At 40.3% G+C, this 19,443-nt stretch overlaps 1 protein-coding gene and 1 long non-coding RNA gene across 3 annotated transcripts in view; one reads left to right on the forward strand and one right to left on the reverse strand.

Moving 5' to 3' along the window:
* dtx3lb.2 (deltex E3 ubiquitin ligase 3L b, tandem duplicate 2) overlaps nt 1-18,554 on the reverse strand; it is a 57,198-nt gene extending 38,644 nt beyond the window's left edge. Inside the window, exons 1-2 of one of the 2 annotated variants that reach the window (XM_055183803.2) lie at nt 18,434-18,554; nt 14,669-14,732 (exon numbers count right to left, since the gene is read on the reverse strand). In XM_055183803.2, coding sequence (XP_055039778.1) covers nt 14,669-14,698 — 30 coding nt within the window. In that variant the 5' untranslated portion in view covers nt 14,699-14,732; nt 18,434-18,554. The remainder of the gene's footprint in view (nt 1-14,668; nt 14,733-18,433) is intronic. The other variant, XM_055183805.2, reaches the window with a different exon arrangement.
* LOC129427374 (uncharacterized) lies at nt 5,367-11,665 on the forward strand. The gene is made up of 5 exons (XR_008638602.2): nt 5,367-5,532; nt 6,769-6,893; nt 6,976-7,037; nt 7,940-8,002; nt 11,572-11,665. It is a non-coding gene; the product is annotated as an uncharacterized lncRNA (long non-coding RNA).
* Nucleotides 18,555-19,443: the final 889 nt, after the last annotated feature.

Below are 19,443 nucleotides of genomic sequence, written 5' to 3' on the forward strand. Positions count from 1 at the left end.
TTCATTAAGCGCGTAAGCCCGTCTTGTGGACGGTGCTCGAACCACGTCGATGGTGTTAGATACCGCTTGCGATAAATCACCTAAACCTTGCGCGCGCTCAACGACCATACATGGATATCCACAGGTCGGGGCGCGAGTGCCAAATGTGCCCCTTCCTAAAGAAAGAAAGTCCTTCCTCAGGGGAATCCGCCAGACAATGTTATCGGTATCTACTAATACATCCTTCCCTCGCATCTCCATAGCGGAGCGTACAAGTCCCAGATATACAGCGCACCGCTCGCGGCAGTTGGGGTGCTATGCACACCCCAGAGACTGCAAGCCCGTCATACATGGCTGATCATCCCGTGCTTAGGGCATCGCATGCTACAGAATGCCAGGAGACCCCTCAGAGGCATATCTTGCTATCAGAAATGCTGGGTCTACTACGGGGAAATTTAAATAACACGCAGGTGTAGAGTTTACACAATGTATGCCGGTGCGCCACGCTCTCCTCGAGACTCGATCGTAAAGCCAACGCTGAAGCGGTCTCATATGACGCAGCTCGAGCAGTGTCACAGCCGCAGCATGCTGTCATATGTCCAGGAGCTTCTGAAATTGTTTCAGAGGGACCGCCTACTTCCCTCGAATTAAACCGAGGCAAGTCAGAACTGACAAGTTGCGCGCTCTTGTAAAACACGCCAATTAGTCGATCGAGTCTAATTCCATACTGAGAAAAAGGATCTTCTGCACGGGGCAAAGTTGCTCTTTCCCAGTCGACCTGATGACTTAAACGAGCGAGATGCCGAAGCATTAACTCTGTGTTCGCGCACGTCTGCCAAAAACGGGCTATTATAAGTCGACGTAAATAAAAGCAGAATGCGAACAACGCTCTCTCTCTGATATTTTAATGCTGTGACTAGCACTTTCATGGAGACACGGAGAGAGAGAGACAGCTCGAATGGTGTACTTAATATTAATATGCCCACCCCACGACGCAGAGCGAAAAAACGGTCTAAAGCGAGGGGAGATGGACACATAAAGTACACGTCTTACAGGTCTAAGGCTGCAAACCGATCTGAATATTGAAATACGAGCCTCGGCGTTATCATCCAAAAAAAGACCACCTTTGTAGAGCCGGTGCGTAAATCAAATCGATCGTAACCCAGCGCGTATTTTGGGTACTATGAGATAAAGGCTGGAAAAACCCGATCATCATATCATCATCTCGGTAAGAGGGACCGGCTCGATACATCCTTCGCCAGCAGGACATCGACTTATGCACGCAGTACATGTGCATCGGACACTTTCACTATAGTGAAACGAAAGCCAGAGAATTTTGGGGTTGTGCCGGTAATTGTATTTCGTAACCGAGGCGGATCGTGCGTAAAACCCAACGAAACGGGCTGGGAACTGAAGCCAAGCACCCAGGCACCGTACGAGGAGAATTAACGACACTACCGAAGTACCCGCGGTGGGGCAGCGAAGCGAGACAGGTGAGACTGCCGGTGCGTCTGCTTTGACAGCATAAGCATCTACAGTATGTGTGTGAGACACTGACCTGAGCCCGCTGAAGGTGACGGTCGTCTGGTCTCCTCTGCGGAGAGCACAGACTCCGATGAGGGTGCTGGTGGTCCGGTCTCCTCAGTGGAGGGCTCGGACTCCTCAGAACACCCGCTGGCGATAGAGGAGAGGTAGGGTGAGCTGGTGTGTGCCCGCTCACGGCTCTCTCGATCCTCTGGAGACCTGGAGAGGGAAGAGGAATGCACTCTATGTGTGGTTAAGTGGGTACCGGCTAAACAGCCGGTGGAACACATGCAAACCAAGAATTTTCCACCCGACCCTCTATCGGGGGAAGGAGTGAATCACCGTCTCCTGAAGAGTGATCCTCTGCCAATCCGGGTCGCCCGCTTACTGGCCACTTAAACTCCCGATTTCACGGGAAGCGGCTAAGCGGGCGGAGCGAGCTGCTGACGACCGGTTCCCCCGCGCTGCCGAGATGGGGTCCGAGGAGGGGAACGGAGGTGGTCGCCGCAGGACGCCGACGGCGAGAGGGAGACTGAGGAGCCGGCGAGGTGGTTTTTACCAAGGGCAGCTCTTCTTCGCCGGGGCATGACCTCAGAGATCGCCTCAGTCTGCGCAGCGGAGCTGTACGACTCCACGGCCTCGCCCAAGAGGCCGGTCTGTGAGACAAGAGCATTCAAGAAGTTGTTCTCGCCTGCGTCCGTCAGCTAGACACAGCCAAAGGTGGCGATCTTGAACCACTGTGGTGGACATCGCACGACTGAAGGTCGCGGCCTCCCTCGTAAATCCATGGTGAACCGGTAGCAACGTTATTGCGTGCAGGGCTGAAGCCGCCTCTCCGCATGCCTGACGGACAGCGCCCGTAACCGGACGACTGTCTACAAACACGGGAGGGAAGGGTTGGGTGGTCCCTCCAGGAACGCAGCTGCATCGCAACCCCCCGCTCCACTGAAGGGGTCCCCGCCCTTAGCGGCTCCAGTGGTGAGGGAGGTGAGGGGTGAAAGCTGAAGCTGAACGGCCGTATGGCCGCAAATCACGTCAGCTCTTCGTGCCGTCGGGAAAGAAAGGCACAGGAGAAGAGGACCGAGAGGCCAGAGCAGCTCCGAAATACCAATCACGTGGGCGGTACGGTTCGGGCGGAGAGGGGTTAACCTCTCCAACTCTACCGTTTCTGCCGCTCGAGCGGGCACGGCCGCCATCTCCGGAACGACTCCACTTCGGAGGAAAAATTGGACACTCCTCTGATGCTGCAGAAGTGAATGGGACCAGAAGGAGGTCCAATGGATTCGGCAGAAATCGTCGAACACGACTCTGCAGTCTCCACCTGAGCCTCAACCGGCTGAGCATGAAAGGCCGGTAGGTGGGGGACGCATCCTCCGTCCTACTCAGCGTAGTGATGCGAAGAGTGTCCTGCGAGCGCTTGACAGCCGCACCACGGCGGCGTCAGCACTGCAAAGGCGCGGACAGCATTCCCGTAGAAACGTCAGTCGTCTCCGCAATCCAAGAGGGTTATGCTCTCACAGAGAGAACAAAAACTCTCCACGAACGCAGCCTCAGAGTGCTTGATGCCCAAGGACGAAGACAGCGCTCGTGACCGTAACTGGAACCCTTATACCTCTCGCATCCAAGATCGCACGGACGAAAAGCAATCCTGAAAAGGACGCTGATCTCCGAATATACGAGAGAGTGGCTGTCTTTAAAAAGACACAGAGCTCTCACGTATCACTCTTTAGGGAAATCACTCTTTAGGTGCTCAGCTGATGATGCGCACAGGGAAAGGCAACGCACACACTAAACTCAAACAAAAAATATACAGAGCAGTGGAATACTGCGAGCGTCCGCTGTATTCCACTGCTTGTCAATCAACTTCAGCAACCATTCCCAGAAGAGCAGAGAGTAGCTTCTTAGTCAGATAAAGCCGGCTTTCGAAGCGATAAAAAGCTGATTTCCCTATTTGCACGTGCTCCTTATATACGCACCTGGCGGGGCGGCGCCAGCATTATGCAAATATCTCAATGCCAAGTTCATTGGCGTTTTAGTAGTATTCGAAGCAGATTGGTCTCTCTAAGCGAGTTCCCAATTCGTCGGTCACGACGTGACGTCGTAGTGACCGACTGAAAGGGAACTCCTCCCTTCCCCCCACACAGATGCGTCAGACTCCTGCCACAGCAACAACAGTTACCTGACGCGGGAATTTACTCACCTCAGGATTCATGAACGGTTTTTAATCGACTTATCTTTGATTTGTATTCTTGTTTTTAATCTATTAAACTATTTCTGAATGCAAATGTATGCAAAACGATGGTTCACATGACATAGCTTCCGTTGGCTAGTCTGTAATGCCCAGTAACTTAAATCTAAACTATGTTAATGCTTGCTTTTAAATTATTTAAATATTTTTTTTTTTTTTTTTTTTGTTTGACAGGGACCATGCATAAAATAGGCTCTATACCAGGGTTAGCTAAATAGCTAATTTGCACCTGTAGTCCCTGGGCAAGATGTTCATGCACAATTAAAAACACAAACAGGATAAAAAACCAACAAAATTAACATTACAAGTATAAGAAAAAGACTAAAAAAAAAAAAAAAAATCAAATAAAAGAAAAACAAAAAATCAATTAATGATCACAAACTTGATTAATTTTCAGCCATATCTTCAGAGACTTTTTAAAACTTTTAAAACTCAAAGAGTCTCTGATATGGAGTGGGATTACATTCCATTTTCTAATTGCTTGATATGAAAATGCTGATTGACCAAAAGTGGTCTTTTTAAATGTGGAGTAACAATCACCTCTCGTTGAAGCCCTAGATAACCTTACATTGTCTCTACAGAATGACACACATTGCTTAAGTGGTGGAGGTGCAAGATCATGGGTTAATTTGTACATAAGACACATGTCAGAGAACAAAATAAAACTGTCAAATGTTAACAGGCAATGTTTTTTTATAATATTACAGTGATGATAATGTCTTGGTTTTTTATCAAGCACTTTCACAGTCTGTTTGTATAGAGAGTACAGGGGTTTCAAAATGGTCACCCCTGCCTGAGACCAACTTGTAGCACAATAAGACAAATGGCAGAAAATCATTGAGTGCACAAACAATTTAGCAGCATGTAAGGGTAATTGATGTCTAATATTTCTAAAAGTAATCAAACTCGCTCTAGCATTTCTAGATATCTTCTTAATGTGCTTTTTAAAACTTAAATTAGAATCAATGATTAGGCCCAAATATTTAAAATTGTCAACAATTTTAATCACCTCTCCTTTGACCAAGACGTCAGGTTGTTGCCGTGCATTTCTATTTTTGGAGAAATACATAACAACAGTTTTACTTACATTAAGAGTCAAACAGTTTATAGTTAGCCAATCCGACACTTTATTTAGGGCTGCAGTAAGTTTTAAAGCAGCCTGTTCTCTATTTTTGGCATGCGTATAAATCACTGCATCGTCTGCGTACATTTGGATATTGACGTCTGGGCAAACCAGAGGCAGGTCATTAATATATAAACTAAATAAAATTGGTCCCAAAATTGATCCCTGTGGGACTCCAACAGTACTATTGGCAAAGGAAGAACATACATCATTTCGTTTAATCAAAAGTTTTATGAAATATGTTTAAAACATGGCTTGTTTTATTTATTTAAAAAAACGTAATTTAACGTAGGTAAAGAATGTAACATATTCTAATGGTTTAGAAATCCAGTTTAAAACGGATAAAGTTAATATGAGGAAGAAACGTGTACGTTTTAAATAAATAATCGTTTGTTGTAAAAGTTGAAATCAAACTGATGTTTTTAATCTCATGTTTAGATTATGAAACTTTAGCTTTGAGTTCACAGACAGGGTCAAATATTGTGAACTCTCATTTGGTCCAAGTTACAGACATTGTCTTTTTTAAATGTTTTTATTTCTGAAAATTGATGCCCAATTAAGTCACACTGGCTCTTTTTCCACAGACCCTGTAGAGACGGAGATGGATAATTGTGCCCTGGAGAAGCTCTGATACCAGCTTTTACCAAGTTCTTAACAGGTAACATGAAAATGCACTTGTTTGTCTTTTATTATTCAAAGTTATATCTTGATATTACAATAAGGCATATCAAAGCATTTCTTTATTAATCATCCCTGCTTATTTTTCTGTGAATATGTCATTTTCAAAAGTGGTATGTAAGGTTGCACGATTAAAGGAATAGTTCGGCCAAAAATGATACCAAACCCATGACCCACTCACCCCCAAACCATTCAATTCCATTCAATTTCAATTCAATTTTATTTATATAGCGCTTTTCACAATTTGGTAATTGTATCAAAGCAGCTTTACATAATAGATGCAGTGAAAAGCACAGAAAATCGACAGATAGCACAACATAATAAATGATAGCACAAGCAGTTAAATTTGCTATGGCTATACATCAACATTATAAGCAAACATATTACTAATGTAACGTATAGAAGTTAAGCCCAAAAAGGCTGCCTCCCCGGGTTGAAAAACCCCCTAGGAGAAAAACCCCCCGGAATTTTAGCCGGGGAAGTAAAAAAAGTCATAGGAGGAAAAAACCCTTGGGAGTTATATATATACACATTGAAACGGAAGGAGATTAAGCGGAGATTAAGTGGAGATTAAGCGGAGATTAAGCGGGTTCTGCCGGTGGTCTTTGGTCAGGCATCAGCTGGACATCACGTTGAAGAACAGCTAGTATTCAAGGTGCATATGTCCATCATTTTTCAGACAAACACATTTTCAGTTATTTTAGAAAATGTCTTAGATCTTTCAGTTAATAAAATGTAAAGTTACCGGGTCCACTCCTTCACATCCAAAAAATGTGCATCCATCCTTCACAAAAGAAATCCAAACGGCTCCACAATGATAAACAAAGGCCTTCCGGGGGAAATCCGTGCCGTTTTGTTGTAGAAATATCCATATTTAAATTTTATAAACAAAAATAACTAGCTTCCGTAACGCCACTGAAAATGTGTTAGTCTGAAAAAGTTATGGACATATGCATCTCGGACGGCTTGGAGGTGAGAAAATCATGGGTTTAATATCATTTTTGGCCAAACTATCCCTTTAATTGTATAAAGTGCATCTCATCGGTAAAGCCAGCTCTGTGATTAGTAGTAAATTGCCATCACTTGTTTTCAGATGAAGCACAATTTACTACACACAGCCGTAGTTCACTGACAAGCTAAGCCATATAGTGTTCATTATCACATAAATTAACATTGACGTTTTATGGAAAATTAATGCATGATTTGTCATTTTCAGAGTTCACAAGACTTCTCTGTGTTAATCCCTGACCATGCCGAAAAGCTATTTGAAACTTGGGCATTGCATTTTACAGACAGAATCCTGCAACTTCCCAGCCAGGAACATCAACAAATTGCCTCCAGGTACACTTGGGAATACAATAGTTGTTTGCTGAGTATTATGACAATTAAGTTACTAATTTAAACTAAACATTAATCTCTACAGAACCCCATGATGATATTCCAACTCCTGTCTACAAAAGTTGGAAGAAAATCTTAAGTCTACATGTAAGTAACGAAAGTTTTGCACACTTTGCTTTGCAAGCAATCTAAAACATTATATATTTATTGGTGAACTAGCAAGTAGACATGTACAAGTAGAAATAGAGTTAAAACTCTAAAGTAAAATTGTCTTTCACTTGAACATCTAAAACATTAACTTTAGGGACAAACTTTAATGTCCAGCCCTGTATTTGTTACATAATATATGCTAATAAAGTGTTGGCTATAATAAATAATAAGGGCAAGTATGCAGGTTTTTGCGAAATCTGAAAATTGGGCTTACTTTTGTGTGTATGAAATATGAATTGTTTGGTTTTGTACACTAATGTTATGCACGAATTGAAGGGACAACCACAGTGTTTTTAGTCATAATAAACATTTATTACGTGAGTACAACCGATGTAAGTTTCACTTAAAGTAAACGCACAGGCAGTGAAAGTCGCGCTAAATGAATTCCAGAGTCTCTGCCTCCACAGTCCTTCAGCAGGGCTCTCAGGTCTCACGCATTCGCGTGAAACACACTTATTTCAGTTCACATGGCACACCTTGTATTTCTTACGCAATATATAATTAATAGACGAGGCGCATGCATACACCGGTAAGTTCTCTGCCGAGTTTATAACTGTTTTGCATTTTTAATGTGGGCTCTACTTTACACAGCAACGCAAGAACTGACAAGCAGATGACATCAGAGCACCGCAAGAACGATTCAATAAGTCATACGGATGAGTCTGATTTCGGGTCGCTCTCGTGGTGCTCGGATGTCATCCGCCTGTCGGTTCTTGCGGCACTGCAGTAATATTCATAAAATGAGAGCTGGTTTTAGCTTTGTAACATGGATCGAGGAGATCAATGAATATTTCTGTATAGGTCTATGCTGTGTTGAATATGTTTTTCATTTCTTTCAGTGTGTATATACAGATCGACATTGCAGCGTGCTGATGTGTATCTCTCTTTCGATTAATAAAGAGGTAAGTCATTTTCAGCTATTGAAGAACGCAGTAACATTCATAAAATGAGAGCGGGTTTTAGCTTTGTAACATGGATCGAGGATATCAGGATCTTAGAAGTACAACCAAGTAGGGGTGTAATGGTACGTGTATTCGTACCGGACCGTTTCGGTACAGGGCTTTCGGTACGATGCACATGTGCACCGAATGGCCGAATGCAATCTTTTGTGTGTGGGTTTCCACACGAACGTATTAAGTGGCGGAAGTCTCTGCGTTCAGTGCAAGTCTTCTGTCAAACATATAACATAATTCGGCCCGTAGAAAGATTTTTATTTACTTAGTTGTATATTCGTTTGATTATTGATGTAAAAGTTTACGGGGCCGCTTACGTGACGCGTCTAAAAGCGTGTGTTAAAGCGTTTTGTTCTTTCAAAAGTGTGTGAGAGGTTGCGCGTCTTTTGTTGCTACGCATTCATGAGACGCACTTTCTGTGACAGCTAGAATAAGGAATGCGTGATCAGATTTTTCATCTGCACCTCACGTTAGTGATGGTCAACCCAGATCTTTTTAAGGATTCGGGTTATTCTGAGTCACTCACTAATATGATCCGGGTTGTGCGAGTCACTTGAGTCACTTGAATCACTTGGTCAAAATCTCCCAGTTCCAATCGCTAATACTAATGCAACCAAGCAACTCAGATCACGCATGCAGCTACGAGTCTACGACTCCTCTGCTCTCAAAAAAGGGCTCATGTGACCTGAGGAACTGAGGAAGCATGCATGTCCGTGGTAACATTATCAATAACATAATTGTAAAAGTTCGGTGTGTGTGTTTAGTTTCATTTCATAACGACAAATATATCAACACCACGTTTAAAAGATGTGAGGCTTTGTTGAATGGGACGTGAGAGGAACGTGTCCTGTTTCAGATTGACTTACAAGATCCACGATAGGCTTCCGTTAATGCAGCCACATGCAGTCACTCATCCGGGCAAGAACATGATCTTGTGAGTGAGTCCCAGACAGAGTCGCTCGCCCGCTCCTGCACGGGTCCTGTGAGTGAACCACTCACGTCACTCTGAGTGACTCAGTCAACAAGAGGAGCCGTGTACGTCCGGCGGTGGCGGATCTTTACAGCAGCACTGCTGCAACAGTCCTCGTATTTAAAAATTGTAAACATTTGCAGCTTCTACCCAAAACATTGTGCTAGTCAAATATTGTCAACTTATGTAGAGTTATGTGTTGTAATTCTGTTGTAAACATTTGAAGAGCTTTGTGTTTGATCCAATTTCTCATTTAAAGCAAAATCTGAGAGGACTCAACTGACTCGGGTTAATGGTCACTAAGGACTCATGGTTCTCGAGTCATTTTAGGGATCGGGTTAAATGATCCGAGTTTCGAGTGACTCGCTCATCACTACCTCACGTCAATCATATCACTGTTACAATGCGATCAGCTGGTCAGGAAAGAGAAGAGCTGTAACCCGGGCTTACTCAGCTGTTACTCAGCTGCGGAGGGGTTCGTTACTTTAAGTCACAGCTTACATTGACGACACAAGCAAAGGTTAGGAGAAACGTGCAAAAAATAAAAGATGGCTATGTATGCAACTGTATAATAAGTATCATCATGTTGCTTGCTATGCAGTTACACATAGAGCAGTTATATTATTTTTATGCAGAGATGGTACATAGCCAATTCAATACTGTGAGTTAAACAATCCAAAATAAATCAAAACAGAAAAAAATTTTGGTGGCAAAAATGTAGGCTAATAGTTCATAAATGTGTTCAGGAATAGAATTTGTTAGTTTAGTGCAAGGTTTTAGTAGAAAAGTTTAAGAGAAGGTTAAGAAAAGTTACCTATTGTTATAAAATAATGTAAAAAAAATGTTATTTAGTGGAGAACTTTGCAGTAGTATTTTATATATTCTTTTTTTAATTTGATATATTTTTTATATATTATATTTTAATAAAAAGTGTTTAAAAAAAAAGTGTAAACAAATTGTAAAAAAAAGTTTATAGTAATAAACAACCTGCAGTTTAATGTTTGCATTTTTCCCTTACTGTACCGAAAATTGACCGAACCGTGACTTCAAAACCGAGGTACGCACCGAACCGCGATTTTTGCGTACCGTTACACCCCTACAACCAAGTACAACCATGTATTCACCCTCACATAGTTTCATTCTCATTAACTCATTCACCGCCAGCCTTTTTGAGAAAAGTTGCCCACCTGCATTTTTGTGATTTTAACAAAATTTTCACAAAATTCCTTGCAGGAAAAATTATTTTCTATAAATATATAAACATAAAAATTATATCAAATTAAAGAACACGCCCTCTGCTTTCAAACAAACAATAAACAAACAAATAAACAAACAAACAAACAAAATGGGGAAAAAACGTTTCATTATATATTTACTTTTTCTACTTAATTTACCACTGAAATATGGATATTTCTCTTCAAAAATACAACATTTTGAGCAAAAAGCTTAAAAAAAAATGCGTTTTTTTAAAGGAATTTATGTTAGAGATCAGACTCAGAATGACTATCAAACATAAAGGCCTTTAAAATAAATCTTAAAATCTTTTTAACATCCGTTTTTGATAAATTTTTATTTTTATTTTGGCGCCATCTGGTGGATACACTTTAACTTTGAAATTCGTCCAGAAAGGCATTTTTATTAGTTAAATATGAACTCATAAATGACGAGATAACTCGTCAATGGCGGTGAATGAGTTAAAAGTAGGGCTGGGCATAGATTAATCTAGATTAATTTCATACAAAATAAAAGTAATTTTTGGCATAACATATGAGTTTGTGATGTGTGTAAATATTATGTATATTTAAACACACACACATACATATATATACATTTAAGAAATGTTTTATTTAAATATAATTTTTTCATTTATATATAATTTAAAATATATAAAAATATAAATAAATATATATACACATGTAAATGTTTCTTAAATACATACATGAATGTGTGTGTGTTTATATATACATAATAATTACACACAGCACAAACTCATATGTTATGCAAAAAAATACTTTTATTTTGTATGAGATTAATCTAGATTAATCTATGCCCAGCTCTAGTTAAAAGGTATTAAAGGCTCTCTAAGCGATTTCACGCGTTTTAGACCATAAAACATTTTTTGTTACATACAGCAAACATCTCCTACCTATCTGCTTGCTGCCTGTCTGCTGATCAAGCTGTAAAAAACGCGATCTCTGTAGACAGCCCAGGCTCTACAAACTTCAATGTAAACACAGTGGCCAAACCTGCACCACAAAGCAAAACAAAGTGTTCCAGCCAATAAACGCCAAGAAGGATTTGGGTGTTGGGTTTGGGTGCGTTCATGAAAGCATGGAAGGGAGGGGGAGAAGTTAACTACGCTCAGTTTGTTTGAAAACACATTTCAAAAATCAACACACGATTCGCTTAGAGAGCCTTTAAGTTTTGGCACATCTACTGGATGAAGGCATTGTGGTTCAATATACTGTAAATTAAATGAAAGCTGTTTATCACAGTGATGTCTGTCAAACTGTAGTGCCACTAAATTGTTGTGTTTATTTCTCTATAGGCAGCAAAAACTTGGGATCTACATTGGCCCTGCCACGTCTGGAGAGTATTTTTACTGTTTAATTAATTAAATTGTAATAAAAATTTTAAATGGACTTCTGAGTGTTGTCATAATTTACATGACATCTAATAATCAGCAATATAACTGTGTGAAATACATTACTTTTTGCATACAAGCCTTTATATTTCATTCTTTAAGCATGTAACAGATTGTAGTTAGTTATATTTTGTGTATATATGTGTATATATGTGAATATAAAAACTACCGTAATCAATTATACTGCATAGTAATTTTACAGTATTTTAAAACACAGTGCAAAAATATGAACTATAATTCATTTTACAGTAAAAATATACTGTAAGTTATTAAACAGTATGCTGTGAACTACTGTAGTCAGATTTACAGTAATTTTACCGTGGAATAAAAAACTGAAGCTTGCTGGCTATTTGTTGCCAGTAAGTTACTGTTGATTTTACGTTAAATTTTTTACAGTGTACTACTTTTACTTGAGTAATATTATACCCTGGGTATCTTTAGTTTTACTCAAGTACATGAATTGTGTACTTCGTCCACCACTGAATCTAAGTATGCTTGCCTAAATGGGTTGGTTTGGGGGGGTCAGGTTCGTCGTTATCTTTGTTTGCATGTTCAGATGCAGAGACGATTGGCAAGAAGCAAGAAGCTCTTTGCAAGAAGCAATGCTACCCTAGCTTTCTTACGAGATTTACTGATTTGTTAGCTACTGTTAATGTGTGTACTAGCTCTGTTATATAAACAGTAGTATAGTAATGTGCAATGATACTTAAGCAATATCGCTCGAGTAGGAGTGTGATATAGCTCTATCTCATCACGGCTGTGATTAGGCCAGACTCCGAGAGCGATATTGCTTTTATACAACAGTTCGACGGCACACGTTTGAAAACTAGAAAACCACAACGGAGTAATTTTAAAAGCCTCTTTGTTTGAGAACTACTTCTTCCGCCACGGATTTGAGAGCGGCCAGAATGACAGGTAACACTTTCGGCTGCTTTGAATCTCATATTAACTCAATGGACGGATTCGCCGTTTTTAAATATTACAATTTCTTGGTCACAAAGTGTAGTTTTAAGATTAGTTCAGTCGAGAATATATATGTATTATATTTAAATCTACAGTCGATTAGTAAAGATAGCGCCTGTTTGAACGTTTGCTTAGTGAGATTCGGTACGTATGAGAACCAAAGCATGAGCGGACGTCCGTGTTCACTCGCCCCGCTGACCACCGCCCTCTCTGGGCTACATCTCTGACAGGGATTCCCTGGCTCTCATGTTGGCCTGATGGTCAAAATTTAGATCAAATCAGCAGTATTTGGTGTCATGGTGAAAATATTACTTGTTTTCTTATTCATATTTTTGTCTTTTGTGTTGTTATTGTTTTGGCGCGAGGTAAAAGTTAATAAAACTATACTTCTATAATGTTACTATTGGTTTACCATTTCATCTTAACGCGATACGAGCACTCGGTTATTATTAGACTTCGTTCTTGTCAGTACTATATAAAACTGTTTTTTATAAGTGTGAGAGAGATGTTTTTGCATGCTTATAAATATACCAGTGGCGATATCTCATAACATGTTTTAATAGTCACGTCGTGATTAAATAAATGATCAATGTCCACATTTAAAAGCTGCGGTGCTTACCTGCAGTTCCACTGTGTTTTCACGTTGTGATAAGAGATATAGCTCCAGAAAAAAAAGAGTGTTTACATTCCTCTTTCCAAGTGTTAATCGTCCACACGATGTGACAAGACATTACTCCCATTAACTTTAACGTAACATCCAAGAGCGCTGATCTTTGACGGAATAATAACTTCCGAATGGGGATTCACAGACTGATTTATGAGCTTGTGAACTAATGAGACACATGGAGAGTGTTTAAAAACAGCGCGTCTGTGTTTTTCCATTCAGAGATGAGCCTGTTTAGGACCTCCATTCACTAGGTGGCGGAATGATACGAAAGGTGAAGCGGTTACTGTGCCGTTATCAGTACAATATCGTATTGCTCTTAGCCAATCAGATTCGAGAACCAGAAAGAACTGTTGTATAATGGTGCACACGCACTGACGAGCTCGATGGGAGGTAGCACGGTGGTAGTGTGGAAAGGCATGAAAATTGTAAACATTTGAAATCATCTCAATCCTCCAGAGTTGCTGACAGCAGCTTTAAAGGAACAGTATGTAAGAAATTTATATCAATTAATCATAAAATGGCCCTGATATGTCACTAGACATTAAGAAATAATTTTCATTTCAAATATTTATATCACTGACAACAGTGGTCTGGCCAGGATATTGTCATTTAAAAAGTGGAGTTGCAGCCCTCAACTGTATTTATGTTGTCATTTTGTGTATTGGCCACAAGTTGTGTGATTGCAGTACCAGTTTTAGCCACAAGTTTTGTTATTGCAATACCAGTTTTGGCCACAATCCTACATACTGTTCCTTTAAGGGTAATTTGTGGGTTTCTTTAAAACCATGATCAGATGATTGTCAGTGAACTACGGCTTTGTGTAGTAAATGCTGCTCCATCTGAAAGCAGCTGATGGCAATTTACTTCTAATCAAGGAAACGGCTTTACTGACGAGATGAGCAATGACAATCACATGCAAATTATCACCCATCCCTAATATACATATACGCATAATTAAAAGGAATTCAGGAAATTTCTTGATGTTTTTTTAAGTGCGAGACTTTCGACATGATAGACACCAAAATACATGCTTTTTGGCTATAGGAGAGCTAGGGGAGGTACCAGGTATGGATATTGGCCTCATATGTCACTGCTTACATTATAGAGCTCCATTAAAGTGATAATTTGAGGTCAGCTAAATTATACGAAATTTGTTTTTATCATACATATCAGAAATTTATTTGGATTATTCAGAACAACAACTAAACCAAATTGAAGGTGGATGAACTTTAAATATAGGCTAAGAAGTGAAACAAAGAATTTCAGATATGTTATGGATGTGATATCGTTCAAAGACTTTAGACATTGTGTGAATTTAATATTTTTTTTCTTTAAATCACCACTGTGGTTATAGAACACTATGGTACTCACCACATCCATTGGCTCAACATCTGACATCATGAATCCTCAGCAGAGAACAGCAACTGAAACCAAACTGACAGAATAATCAATGAATACACAAATAAGTAATAAAAGCAACCGTTTTCATGGCTGTTTACTTCACAAACAACTTTGAATTGATTTATAGACGGGTTGCACGACGACGTCATTACCTGGTTGCGCGCGCAACCGAGAGGCAGAAAGAAGAGACGTGCATTGTGTTGTAGGCTAGTAGCTGTGTCTGTAAGTCAAAATGCCAAGGAGTTGTTACGTGGAAAATAGTACCAACAGAGTCAGTGCTGGGTGCCTGATGTTAACATACCAGTAACGTTAGATGCGACTACTAGCCTAACATTATAATTCATACATGTATCCAGGGTGCGATTTGTGAAAAAAACAGAGGGGGGGATGTTTTCATAGGCGTCGATTTCGGCGACGGTGGGTACCCACCATATTTCGTCATGAGTCATTTTGTACCCACCACTAGTTTTAACTTTTTTGATTGTTTTCAGTGGTTGTGAAGAGCAATATGAGAGAGAAATTTGGTAATTATTGTCCGACCTAAACAAAAATCCATTATAATATTATTATTATTTTAAATATTTTTCTAATTTAAATATTTCTAATATTCAGAAATGCGCTCTCCGCTCACGAGCTCTGATCGGAACAAACCCGAACCTCACTGTCTGCTGAACTTGCGCAGAAACATAAAAATATAACCAGCTTTTCAAAATAGTTTTAAAACTAAAGATTTATACTATTTTAGCACAAATTATGAGCTTATTGACAATTTTTTATAATTCTTGACATAATGCGTCTCTGTCCACAGCACATTTTTAAACATTTTAATTCATAAAATAAATCATGAGAACATGAACTCATCACTGCATTTGCAGGAATTGTAAAATCTTTTTTCTCATTAACTCATGAAGCAGCCTAACGCAATATTTTTACTGTAATAGCTTTTTTTCCCCACACATATGAACTGTGATCATGCACAACGAAAAAACACGCAATAATTAAATCTTGAATGGCAAAACTATATGGCACAATGTAGTGTCAACTTAAACATAAATATGAACAATGTATTGATTGCAAAGTTAAACCATTACAGTAGAAACCGTTTTAATGCTGCTTTTAAAGTAATAACATTAACTTTACACCGCGATGCTTTACAGTGATTTACAGTGAAATTATAGAAAAGTCAGATGCATTATGTGTTAGTCACTTAGCCTCATTTGCGCAAGCTGGACGCGCCCGCGCCTCGCTAAACGCCTCATCGGCATTTATCATGTGTGTAACTTCTGCCATTCTCAATGGTGTGACTGGGACACTAACTCTGCTTGTCATCATAAACAGATAATCAGATTGTGATCTTTATTCCCGCTTTATTAATATGCGGCTGAATATGCTGCATTTCATCTTTTCGACACACAGCTCCATAACCATCTCGCAAGTGTTGATAGGCTATTACTCGTGAGATGTAACCTGGGCTGCGTTCAGCCCCGACAAAACGTTGCACAACGTTGCACAATGTTTATTAAACAGAAACGGTGATGTGTTGAACGCCCTGTTGTGATGACGCAAGAGTTGCAACTACGGTAGCTGAGAGGCCATTCTTTGTGTTCTTTTTTAAATGTTTCTGAAGCCTGATGAAATCGTTATAAATGTGTGTTTAATACTGTAAAATACCCTCGATGTTACAGTCACTGACCTTGCCGTCCAGAATGAAAGACAACATTCCAACTTGAACCCATTGAGCGAGCTGTCTCTTTACTATCGCGTGGTTTTATACATCTTGCCGCTGATTGGACTGCAGTTCTGACACACCCACCAAACAGGAGAAAACGCTTCTAAAACCTGTTGCATTCCGTTGCACGCCGTTTCCAGGAAGCGTGTTGTTCAGCCCGGAGGCCGTGGCGGAACGTTGTGCACCGGTGTGAGATTGAACGTGCCCCTGGTATGTAACCAATCAGATGGCGCCGTGGGCGGGACATTGATCAAGTCTTCAGAGTGGTGAATACAGAGATGCTGCGCGGCAGCTGTATCAGAGCCAGCCAAAGTAGCGCATTTTAAAACAAAATTGACTTTAATCAAACCACGGATCCGTGATAAGTTTTGTGATCCGTCTCGCCACTAGTGTAGTAGCACTGATCACTTTGAGAGGGGGATAAATTTATCCCCATCGGGGATAAAAATAATTAAGCAGAGGCAGGGATACATTGACCAGAAAGGGGGAAATCCACGCATCCCCCCCGGCAAATCGCACCCTGCGTGTATCACAGTAACACTGCAAAAATAAAGACAGAAAAACAGATCCAACTAAAATCAAGTTTTATTTATATACAAATAATAAAGAACGCTTCAATACTTAGGTTGTTGCAGTAGCGGATCAGCTTACCAGGCAGGCTTTCTGCCTCCTGGATGCGCGCGCACCCTGTAATATTTGTAAACTTGCAACCCTTCTATACGCACAACCGGCGCAACGTCATAGAATGTCTCTGAACAGGTTCACGCCCACTTTTGGGGGAAATCGCACTAGACGTTCCATTGACTTCCATTCAAGGTGGCGGAGCGGGGCGGCCTTCGTGCACAGCCGGCAGGCGCAAACAACTTGTGAAATCACTCAGATTGAACACGTTGAGTGGTTGTCTGTCCACCCTGCCGGCCATAGAGCGCGAAAGACACACCAACACATCCAATTTGGTCAATACAAAAACATGTCTCTTTCATTCTCCCAGCGTCAAATTTGTGTAACAACGCTCCCTATTGGCCAGAGGTGTCTTACCCGGACATTAAACACGTACCTCATCAAGTCAACAGGGAAGCAAGTGAATGATTTTACTTCGTATTTGAAAGTTACTTCGTATTTATTTATTATGTCTTTATATTTAGAGTAATGAGTGCACTTTTCCGTCGAGTCATACAACTAACTGGCTTAGCGATATTTCCAGCAATCACTGGATGGCGTTGTTACACAAATTTGATGCTGTGAGAATGAAAAGGACATGTTTTTATATTGACCAAATTAAATGTGTTAATGTATCTTTCGCGCTCTATGGCAGGCAGGATGGACAGATAAATACTCGACATGTTTAATCTGAGTGATTTCATAAGTTATTTACGCCTGCCGGCTGTGTAAAAACGTTGCTTTGTTACGCTATTTTGAATGGAAGCCAATGGAGGCGCTGCTTTTTTAACCCCCGAAAAGGGGCGGTGACGAAATTTACAGTCAAGTTCCCGGATGTGCCGGTAGTCCGTATAGGTATGTCACAAATTGTCACGAAGCCATGGACACGTAGACAAAATGAAATTTTGAAGATAATAAACAGTAATTTTGTGATTATGCTTTGCGTGTTTTCTGTTTGAATTGTTTCATATTTTATTCTCCGACAGCATGTAAACAAAACATTTTTATCGAAAGTTAAGTGTTAACTTTCATTTTCGTTTTGTAGTTACAGATGCATTTATTTGTGACGTTGAGAAACACGCATTAAACCTTTCGTTTCAATTGTATCGTTTTCAAATACTGTTTTGAAGCCAGACTTATTTAATGATAAATTGTAGTGATTTTTATAATTATTTTTGATAGACTGCAAATGTAGGTGTGTCTCGGTGAAATTACTTCTTAAAAGAATCGTCATATGTTCAGAGCGCAGTTTGAGCGAATTTAATTTGTAACTGAAGACAGCAGTGCTAAAATGTCAAATATAATAGGAAATGCTTTTAATGATTTCTTTTCAATTTTGTACTTACCGAAGATCGTAAGCTGTGTAAAGTATCACGAGCAGTAAACCTCTGAACTGAAGGTGGTTCAACTGCTTTTGGCTTTGAAAAACGAAAGTGAAAGACCCACTGCAGGCAGCGCGTCAAACTGCAATCCAATAGAGACAGAGCGCAGCGCGTCATAACCTGAAAACCACGCCCACCGGGGGGGGAAACAATCCAAACGTCTCCATTGACTTTGTTTTGAGGCCGCCTCCTTGTCATTTCTGGCTTATAACAAAAACAGAATAATGCCTTAAATCTGCTGTGTGACAATATGTACAGCTAACAAGCCAAAGAACCCAGAAATAAGTTTTTATAAGCTGTCGAGCTCAAAAAACGAGCGTTTACAGACAGAAAAGTGGAAACAGGCAACTTTTCATAGTTCTCATATTAGTAGAACTGCGTCCACTAGGGGGAAACGTAGTCGCCGATCCACTTTTTTCTCCTCAAAGGCAGGGTTTTACGGCTCGACAGTTTATAAAAATGTGTTTCTGGGTTCTTTGTCTTGTTAGCTGTACATATTGTCACACAGCAGCTTTTAGGCATTATTCTGTTTTTTGTTATAAGCCAGAAATGACAAGGAGGTTATAAGCTATAGAGACAGAGCGCAGTTATGCAAATTTGAAAACCACGCCCACCAGGGGAAAAACAATCCAACCGTCCATTGACTTTGTATTGAGAGAGGCCGCCTCCTTGTCATTTCTGGCTTATAACAAAAACAGAATAATACCAAAGAGTATAGAAGAACAAGAAGCGAAACTCAGTAGTTTAGTGCGGCCGCCATTTTGGAGTGAAAATTCTCACAGCCAATTCATGCATTCTCAGCGAATCTCACAGCCAAATCAGAAGCACAGTAGTAAGTTTCTTAAATTATAATTTTGTTCACTTGCTACACCTACACGAAACGCTGTATTGTCTTGTATGTATGTGTTGTGTTGTTGTTGTTATCAGTTGTGGAATCCAATCATTATATAAATACACATTTGAGGTAGTTTTTT

The sequence above is a fragment of the Misgurnus anguillicaudatus genome, chromosome 14 (assembly GCF_027580225.2).
Source record: "Misgurnus anguillicaudatus chromosome 14, ASM2758022v2, whole genome shotgun sequence".
Taxonomy (NCBI): domain Eukaryota; kingdom Metazoa; phylum Chordata; class Actinopteri; order Cypriniformes; family Cobitidae; genus Misgurnus; species Misgurnus anguillicaudatus.